This window comes from Rosa chinensis, chromosome 2, assembly GCF_002994745.2.
Source record: "Rosa chinensis cultivar Old Blush chromosome 2, RchiOBHm-V2, whole genome shotgun sequence".
Taxonomy (NCBI): Eukaryota; Viridiplantae; Streptophyta; class Magnoliopsida; order Rosales; family Rosaceae; genus Rosa; species Rosa chinensis.
Window position 1 is genome coordinate 17,246,605 of NC_037089.1, and position 10,036 is coordinate 17,256,640.

A 10,036-nucleotide genomic window follows, 5' to 3' on the forward strand; every position below is an offset into this window, starting at 1 on the left:
TCTTTGGGTGTTGGATGTGATGTAAAGGTTGAGTCTTTGGTAATGCTGGGTTGGTTTTAAAGGTGGTTGAGTCGGTTAATGGTGGGTTTTTTTGCAGAGGAGGAAGAAAGAAGAAGAAGAAGAAGAAGAACAAGAGAGAAGAGAGTAGCAAAGTTGGGCCCTGAGTGGTTGGAGAAGAAGGGTAATATGGGAAACAAATATAAGAGAACATTAAAAAATATTAAAAAATTAGAAAGGGTGTGCAGAATGTAAAGTGGGGTGTGCAAATTTCACCCCCCCCCCCCCCCTTTTTAAAGTGTATTGCAGTATAAATGATCAAGTTGTATGTTTGAGTGGTTTTAATTGTATTAGACTCTTTCTAACATTTTTCATGGTCTAATTGTGATTGACCGCCAGTGCAGGATAACTTGATAAGTATATTAGGGCTATCAATGGGTCTTGTCGGGTTGGGTTCGTGTCGGGTCAAAGTATTTGTCGTGTCGCAAGATACAAACCAAAACTCAACCGATTTAATAATCATGTCAAAAATTTAAACCCAAACCCAATATATTTATTAAACTAGTTACCCGTTTCCAACCCGCTTAACCCATTTAGCAAATAGGTCGTGTCGTGTTAGACAAAATGACACATTTAAGGGTTAACAATGAGACCCATTTAACTAAAAAAATACATAAAATAATTAAATTCACTAAAAACTCCACAAGACGATGAATATAAATAATTATATTCATAAATAATTAAATCCAATAATTACCGAGCAAAATATTTTAAATTGTCTAATCCTATGATCAAATACTCCTAACGTCCAAAAATTCAAGAAAAAGTATAGCATAATTGGGCTATACGGGTTCACTTCGTGTTGGCGGGTTGATTTGTGGCCGACCCATTTATTAAATGGGTCATGGCGGGTTGACCCACGGCCGACCCGCTTTTTAATATTGCGGGTTCAACCCGTTTTATTTCGTACGGGTTTCGAGTCGTGTTGGAATTGACAGCCCTAAAGTATATGAAACACATGGATAGATGAACAAGTGACAGCCCAACACTGAGAGATATAGTGAGAAAAAGCTAAGATAAGAATCCAAAATCAAGATTCTGAATCTTGAAAATGAACCAAAAATTTCATCTATTACAATTATATACCTTTAATTCACAATGCCATAGAGAAATGAACTTTAAACATAGTTGATAAAAAAAAGTGAGATCCTTTGGACCCTCATTCATTCACAAAATTATTGCAACCATATACAACCTATTTAATTATTTATTATGAAATTTAATTTATTAACCTAATTCTGTGTCAGCTTTATAATATGGGTTTTTGTCAATTTACCCTATTTTAGGGGTTTTTTTTTCCCACTTACCCCATTAAGTTTTTTTAATTCCTCCTTATCCAAAACACTCTAAGGAAGTTATTCTCAAAAAAAAAAAAAAAACACTCTAAGAAAGTCTTCCCTAATACCCCATTAAGTTTTTTTAAGACTATTTTACCCTCACTCATTTGTTACTTAGAGAGAGAGAGAGAGAGGAAAAAAAAAACTATAGGAGACTTCGCCAGAGCCCCGTCACCGGTTGCCGGATTTCGGTCATCGGCTGCCAGCTACCGAACTTTTCTGAAAACCTCGCTGGAGGTCCCCAAAAAGGTCGTCAGAGATTTCATAAGTCGCCGGAAAGGTTTATTGCCCCAATAGACGTCTATTGCCCCCAATAGAGGGGCAATAAACCTCTATTCCCCCCCCCCCCCCCCCCAACAGACGTTTATCGCCCCCGAATAAAAATTTTGGTTGCTGAAATGGGAATTAATATTCCTAAAATTAGACAAATAAACTTTGATTAAAGAAAAAAAACGAAAGAGATTATATCAATTCAAAACGTCTATTGCCCTCCAATAGACGTCTATTGCTCCCACAATAGACATTCAAAACTTTCAAGGAGTTCAACCGTGAGACATGAACAATGACCCCATCGACGACGCCACCGATCTTCTCACCACCACCTGTAAATTCCGATCATCTCCGATTTCAGCATCCGTTTGCAAAGCTTCGCGTGTCCACCTGAAACGAGGTGATGGACTGGGTACATGGTTTCCGGGAACTGGTCTGAGATCAAGGAACGTTCACAATCAGAGCCTTCATCGTGGAGTTGACCGGAATTGGAGGAGTTGGGTTCAGATTTGGGGCTGGGCCTTATCGATCATAATAAGAGGAGTTGGGGAATGGAACTCGATTTCGAATATGATCTCGAAGGCGGTGACTGAAGTTTATGAGTGAACTGCGACATATTCTCTCTCAACTCGACGGCGTACTCCTCCGGCACGACGGCGGTGATGCGTAGCACCGGTGGTTTGGGCCTCGACAAGTCAGCTTTCTTGGCGAGCTCTTTCATCAGAGAGAAAGAGTGCATCTCCGCCAGCCTTGTTGGAGAGAGAGAGAGAGAGAGAGAGAGAGAGAGAGAGAGAGAGAGAGAGAGAGAGAGAGAGAGAGAGAGAGAGAGAGGGAATGGCATCGATGTAATTTTATAAGGGGAATGAAATTTGCACTCCACATTTTGCAAACCACACTCCCTTTGGTTTTTATTCCAGAAATACCCCTAGTCGTTTTCTTTCTTTAATTTGTCTTTTTGTCTTCAGTTTTTCATATGCTCAGCTAGGAATGCGGATGACAGTCGAGCCTCTGTAGCTATTCAAAGACCCAGAGATATTTAAGCCATGAAGTATTTTCCAGGGCGATTCTAGCCCTTGTATGTAATTTGGTGTTCACAATATTGCCTTTTTCACCTGATCAATCTTCCTTGCCGATAAACCCAGGTTGTGCTAGAAGACCTGATGAGATCAATGGGAACTTTAGGTTTGGAAAATTGGAATTCTAGAAACTGGTGTCACTTTTGCTGATGATCAAGCCAAACTGAACTTAATTGCGAAAGGTTGTTGATTTCTTAAAGAACTTGAAGAAACATTAGATGTGATGAACTAATGATTGATATTGATGCTTATCAAGATAGGTCGTTGGCGGAAAAAGAAGGCATTTCTTTTCTTTGAGGGAGACGAATAAACCCCAAAAGATTTTGAGTTGGGAATCAAGTTGAGAACATTAATTATTTTCGGTCTATAAGTTGGGATTTGGTTGATTGCAGGGTTGCTTTGTGGGTATTGGGTGGTTTTAAGAGTTTGGCTAGTTGAAACCCATAGCATAGAAGTTCAAGTTTTATTCTCTAATAGGTATTATAGGTTGGATTAGAAGGTTGAGAAGATAACAGGGAGATAGAGAAGATGATAGAGAAAGAGTTGTTGGAAACTTTCTGCAAATTGTTCTCTCTCACAGACAGGAGTTAAAGAAAAGCATAAGAAGTTGATGAGGATAGCTTTGTAATTTACAGGAATAAAAGTTACAAAGGGAGTGTCGTTTGCAAAATATGGAGTGCAAATTTCACTCCCTTTTTTAAATTAAGCTGAGGGTAAAAATATCAATTTAATTTAAATTGAGTAAGGGAGAATAAAAATCTGTTGCTAGGGTAAGTGAAATAATTTTGGTTGATTTTAGTGCTTTAGGTCAAAGATCCTTATAATATTTTATTAATGTTTATAGGGTTTCGTAATATTTCAAAATTATTTATAGTGTTACGCAAGTGTTGCCAAATGAGCTCATGAGAAATTTTGTATTTGCTTTAAAAAAAATGTTATTTTTATTCACCAAACATGACACGTGTCAAATTTAGGCAATTTTTGGCTAGATGAAATTACTTAATTTTTTATTTGAATCATTTCTTTAATAATGTAGTCATTTAATTATTAACGAGAAGAGCCCTTGCTTGATTCTTTGAAACGATGACAGAAACATGAGCACATCTTTGTCCTACCTTCCCTTGTATTTATGGTTCGCTGAAAACGTAACCTTCACATGTAACTTGTAGCTTTTTCATACCAAGTCCACGACTATTTCAAACGTACCATAAAATCTGAGAGCCCGGAAAATCTCTTGGACTAAAATCATTTTGAGGGAGCTCAAAAAATTAGATCAATGGAGGGAGAGGCTGAGATTGATCGGTTGCCTCTAGACCTCTTGGCTAATATCTTTGTTCTCATCACCTCCTTCACTGATTTGGCACAGTACGTTTCTAATTATTTTCCTCATCATCATCTGATTATTGTCTTTAATTTTCCTTTCTGGGTTTGTTGGTGGTTTTGTTTTTGTTGTTGCTGAATCGGGTTTTGGTGAATTTGTGAAGAGCAAGCGGTGTGTGTAGAAAATGGAAACAGGGTGTGAAGCAGAGTCTGGGACGCAGAGACAGTTTGAGCTTTGCTGGTTGGAAGATGGATGATGACTCCACAGCTCGTCTGCTTCGCTATGCTTATAGCCTCAGAGACTTGGATATGTATGTAATTTGGGTTCTCTCTGTTTTTCTTATTTGCTATGATCTTCTTAAAGTTTAGAGCTTTGATAAGTGGATTGCAAGTTAGAATCAAAGTCAAACGCAAACTGAAAAGTGAAAGAACCCCACTTTGGCTTTCATTTCCCATGATCATTCAATAACTTAGCACTTACAAGTTACAATCCCATTTCTGTTAATTGCTGAACAGGGTTCATCAAATTCTATGCGGTTTTTGGTTGGTCAATTTGAGTCTCTAATAATGTGTGTGATATTTGAGATGTACCAATTAGGTTCATTTATTAATTAGTTGTTGTTTCTTGTGTACTCAGTTCAAGGAGCCGGTGGGGTTGTCAGATAACCGACACCGGATTGTACCGGATCTCTTTGGCAAAGTGTATCAGCAATTTAACATCCATATCGTTATGGGGTGTTACAGGGATCACGGATAAAGGTGTTGTTCATTTGGTAAGTAATATGGTTAGTGGAGTCTCTTTATTTTTACCTAAATAATGGTTTCATCTTTCTGAGACGATCTTACTTTCCAACAGATATCCAGAGCTAATTCCTTGCAGCACCTGAATATTGGTGGCACATTCATCACAGATGAATCACTGTATGTCATTGCTAATAGCTGTCCACATTTGAAGGTATGTTGTTCAGGGCGAATTAGGGCATGTTTTGAAGTGCTTTTGTTAAAAGCACTTTTACTAGGTATACTTAAGCTGGAATCATTTTTGTTAGAAACACGTACCCTTGTTAATGATACAAGTGTTTCCGAAATGCACTTTATCAGAGGACTTAGTAAGCAAGTTTAAGTTAGTTCTGCCAAATGTTACCAAATGCGTCTTTAATTGTCTACGCACTTCTGGCAGTTTCTAAATGCTTTTTCTGGAGTCTGTTTGTTCTACAGATGCTAAACGTGTCTGTCTATTGTGTTCTTTCAGACTATTGTTCTATGGAGCTGCCGCCATGTAACAGAGAACGGCCTTCTTTTTCTTGTAAATAGTTGCCGCAAGCTTGAGTCCATTAATTTATGGGGAACCAGAGTTCCTGTAGAATGCTTCATTGCTTTGCTTACTATCAGTCCAGCTCTTCAGATAAAACCAAAAGGCCTGACTTATAATGTTGATGCTTCTATGTTGCCTGTGATATAATGTCGCCATTCTTCCGAGTTCTGTGTCCATGTTGCCCTACATCTGTGCTTCCTTCAGCTCAATGCCTTGGATGGGACTGATGAGAGGTTGAGGTTTCTTTATCAGCTCAATAATTGCTGGCGTTTGTAGTCTCGATCTGGCTCTGTATATAGTTAATTGAATCACATCCAATTTTATTCTTTTGTGAATGTGTGAATAAGATTGAAATGATTCTAAAGTTTGAAAAACAGTAAATGACAACATAATTGTCGGGGTAGGATTCCAAGTCGAATCAAATAATCAAGTTCATTGTAGGGTTGAAATTTATGTGCCTCTAGTATCCAAAAGCCCTCTCAAGTCCACTTTTATAATTGCATTGCTCTTTTTTATCCCTTTCCAAAGGTGGCTTAAGAGTGATTCTACGTCGTAAGACATGCCCAGAGTCAAATATACAACAGTGCTCAAATATGGGTAGGAAGAACATTTTGAAAACAGATCCTATGTGTGGCGAAGATTGAATCTGTGTACTGGATAATAACATTAAGTGAAGAAACTAAATTGATCTTCTGTCTAGAAGTGCAATCTATGAATGACCCCTTTGTTAAAAGTGGGAAAAAAAATTAATGAAAGCAAACCACAGCCCGACGTTAAATGTTAATACAGACTCTTACAAAAACCTAATACGATAATACGAGCAGCAGCAGTTATATAGATGCTAGGCCGTACAATCCTCTATTCATACTACGTTACACCATTTCCTGACAAAACACCTGAAAATACAAAAGAACCATGGAAACATTGATCACAAAGTAAGAACAAGCAGATAGATAAAAGGAAACAAAAGTGAAGACAATGCAGCTACAACAAAGTATTCATTGTTGGATATGCCTTTATCGCCATAAACTTTCCCATGGAAGGGGTCTATATAATCCTGTTTGTGATATGGTTACTGATGACTTTTAGGGTTTTAACAAATTTGAAGGTTGTTAAACAGCTCAATGCAATATTCGAGTGCGCCAGAATTATGAAAATTTTCGCATTATACACAGTTAATCTTATACAGGACGTTCCAATTACTGACCCAATTGATCGCCACAGTATCCGACCAACACAAAAGATGACTATTATAGAAACCAGTTTCCAAGTGAGCTCTTGACCAACCAACCATATACAAAAACGAAATAAATGGAAATGATTCTGATATGTACCAGAACATTTGCATTGAGTTTTAAAGATAACTAGGTAAGTTGCAAAAATTTATAGGGTGAATTTGTCAACATTCATATATTTGAAGAACCACCTATATAACGAAGCACATTACATACCTGAACTAATTCTTGGTGCTTCATGGTCACTATCATCTTCAGGTGCAACCCCATAATTTGTTGCATAAGTTATGTTTTCTTCGGCAAGTCATACAAACCTTTGTCTTTTAAAATGACGTGTCATTACTCTAGGTACCAGAGAACTAGTCGACCTTCACCTTCCACACAACTAGGCAGAGTGCTCAGCCACTGCTCTAAACTTTAGTATGATATAATATAATAGAAACACCTCAAGAAGTAACTCACTGCCTATCCTAGTATGTAGATGTTGCAGTCATAACCAAAATGCCATCAGTGGAAGATAAAACAAAAAGGCAACCACACGATTCGTAGAAGAAAGTGTTGGAGCAGAATTTGCAAACTGAACAGAGCCAGTAAAGCTTCCTGCATTGTTGGTTGCTGGACTTCTAGTAGGTACAGAAACATTCTTGCAGGATCCAAAAGATGCTCCAGCCTGTTAAATTCCAACACGGTGTTTTCTTATAATCAACAACCATAAAGATTCTGAACATTGATTTGTATGGAGAAAATTAATAGAGAAGAAACTGAATGCCAAAACAACTAATATAAACAAACCTGGCAGGCAGCGAGAGTACTACACCCACAAAGTGTTGGTCCATTCATTCTATCAACAGCATCAAATACACCTCCGCCATCACTCCTCTGCATTAGTATCATTTCACACTTAGTTCAAATGGCTAGTTGGATGTCGTTTGTTATGTTTTTCTTCTCTAGATAAAATTCCCATACCATGTAATAGTTGACTGCCAAAAAGTTTGGCATCACCCCAGCTGCTTTGAAACAGGTTCCAACCATCGCTTCAAGTGGAGTTGAATGCTCTTTGCAAGCTTCAGTTTCAACTGGATATGTTGGGAAATAATTTTGGAAGAAAAGAGACACACTTTTTGAATTCAGTGCCTTTGATTCTTTCCTCTTCGGGCATGACCCCGGTTTGACCCCAGGATCTCCAGCTGTAAATCCAGTCGATATAAGACTATTAATTACATAATTCAGATATTAATTTGAAGACATAATTGATGATATTCACTCCCAGTACTTACCTTCATTTTCCACCATGTACTTCCATTGGTAAGCTACTCCTTCCTGTGCTTCCTTCGAAGCATCAGAGGTGAAAACAATAAGCCGGTGATTGTCTTGCACCATCTCAGTCACAGTGGGCCAGTCCTCACCCTTTCTCGGCATTTTGGATACAGGAAACCAATATTTGTCCAACCCAGCCTTAGTAAACAATGTTGTTAACCCCTTCGAAGTATGCACATAGTCCTCGATTATAATAGTCACAATCTCTGTTGGGTTCTCGCTTAAAAATGCTTCCACCTCCGTCAAAGTGTTAATTGCAGGTTGCTGAGAACAATGCATATGGACACATTACAAACAGCCTTGCGAAATTTTTAAGTTCCATAACCATGAAATCACATTATCAGGTGTTAAGGTGAAAGAATATTACAAACGCAGTGAAGTTGTAGCATTGCCCCCGAAACGAATGGCAGAGCCAGATATCATTCTCGAAATCATACATATCCAACATCAACCCCCTCACTCCATTCTACAAACAACATCACACAAACCAATAAGTACTCTATTATTAAAGAATAAAACAAAAACATTTAATACTTCCAGTGTAATTTTAAATTCCACGAAACAAAGCAAAAGAAAGGAATGACATTCCAAACGTATCACATCTCCCCTCAACCTCTAAGCAAACTACAACAGGCACAAAACGAATACAAGAATATATACCCTCAACTGGTTAGTAACAGTATCTTCCTGATTGTAAAATGTGAGTCTCTGAACACCAGGCAAAGGCGGCGCATCGACGATGCTGAAAGAGTTATGAGTCACCAGCCATGTGTACTTGTTGAAGGGTAAGCCATTAACCTACAACACCAACCAATGCCAAAAACCACTCAAACCCATCACCCAATTCACTGAAAGTCTGAAACCAAACATGGGCAAACACCAATCCGTTGAATTTAGCTAAAATGGTTAAAGACCCATCACCAAAAAGCTTACAATTGAAGTGGGTACGACCGCTTGGCCTCTGGTACAAACCGGTTGAGTCTTGCCCGCAGTTGGGCAGTTGCCACAGTACAGACCCGGCCCACAGTCCGTGGCCGCAGCACAAGCTTCTAGAAGCTGTAAATAATTACAATATATAGCTCAAATCCAGACACAAACTATGAAACTGAACAGATCTTAATGGGGAAGTAAAGAGGACAAAAGAACAAAAAAAAAAAAAAAAAGACAAACCTGGCAGTTCCCATTGGAGCAAGCAGAGGAGGTTGGGGCAAAGACAGAGAAGAGGAGGAGATAGAGGTACCCAATTGTGGTTAAGGCTCTAAGGTGGTGTGGTGAACAGGGTAGCATGGTTAGCTTTGCTTACTTACTATGCAGAGCTAAAGCTCCTGAGAACCACCGGTCACCAGAGAGAGAGAGAAGAGAGAGCAAAAGAAGAGTGTGTTTGGGTTTTTACTGTGGGGAGAGGGTGACGAAGTCTTCAACGCGGGCTTTATTTCTTTTCTCTTTTTCTTTTAAGGTGAGCTCCACTTTTATATGGTTTGATGTGCATGCCAAGTTGCCAACGCCCAACGGCTTCATTATATTTCACTAATTGGGTATTAGTTTCAGATGAGTTTAATGAGTACATTAATTAGATCCTGAGATTAAAAAAGGAAAACTTTGGATGATCATAATGTTTTGATGGTAAAATCATCATATGTTGTTTTCATATCATTTCTTTTCATTGTATTATGTGAAAATGAAAAGAATATTCTACTAATTAGCGGAGATTTAGACCAATATAGATAACTATTGATTGTAGAGTTATTGTTTAAGATGGAAGTCAAGAATTGATGCATTGACGCTAGATCAAAAAAGGAATTAAATGTCTTGAGTTGGCTAATGCGCGCTGCTCTCTTAAAATCTTTCAGGTGCTTTTATAAAATTGTTTTTGTAAAAAAAATTAGGACGACGCAACTATTTTTGATCGAATATGATAGATTGAATAAACCAATATACATGGAGTCAATTTTTCTTGTCCTTTTTCAAAATTTACGGTGTTGAAATTGGGATAAAACTAGTTTTCACTGGTTCATGAAAAACGATTAGTACAATGATTGTGTTCAAAGCTTTGGGTTTGAGCTCCACATGAAAAATCTACAGTGGCTCTCACATGGCATGGTGTGGGTA

General features: G+C 38.1%; 2 protein-coding genes across 2 annotated transcripts; one reads left to right on the top strand and one right to left on the bottom strand.

The window, feature by feature from the left end:
* Nucleotides 1-3,867: 3,867 nt before the first annotated feature.
* On the top strand, nt 3,868-5,841 carry LOC112188090 (F-box protein At5g67140). Its single transcript, XM_024327112.2, has 5 exons — nt 3,868-4,105; nt 4,225-4,371; nt 4,698-4,833; nt 4,917-5,015; nt 5,313-5,841. The coding sequence occupies exons 1-5, from the start codon at nt 4,017-4,019 to the stop codon at nt 5,520-5,522; spliced, it is 681 nt and encodes a 226-aa protein (XP_024182880.1). The 5' UTR covers nt 3,868-4,016; the 3' UTR covers nt 5,523-5,841.
* Nucleotides 5,842-6,026: 185 nt separating this feature from the next.
* On the bottom strand, nt 6,027-9,366 carry LOC112188089 (PI-PLC X domain-containing protein At5g67130). Its single transcript, XM_024327110.2, has 9 exons — nt 9,098-9,366; nt 8,861-8,983; nt 8,588-8,725; nt 8,295-8,393; nt 7,888-8,191; nt 7,577-7,797; nt 7,403-7,489; nt 6,827-7,280; nt 6,027-6,271 (listed from the first exon to the last, which is right to left on the bottom strand). The coding sequence occupies exons 1-8, from the start codon at nt 9,212-9,214 to the stop codon at nt 7,101-7,103; spliced, it is 1,269 nt and encodes a 422-aa protein (XP_024182878.1). The 5' UTR covers nt 9,215-9,366; the 3' UTR covers nt 6,027-6,271; nt 6,827-7,100.
* Between the last annotated feature and the right edge of the window lie 670 nt (nt 9,367-10,036).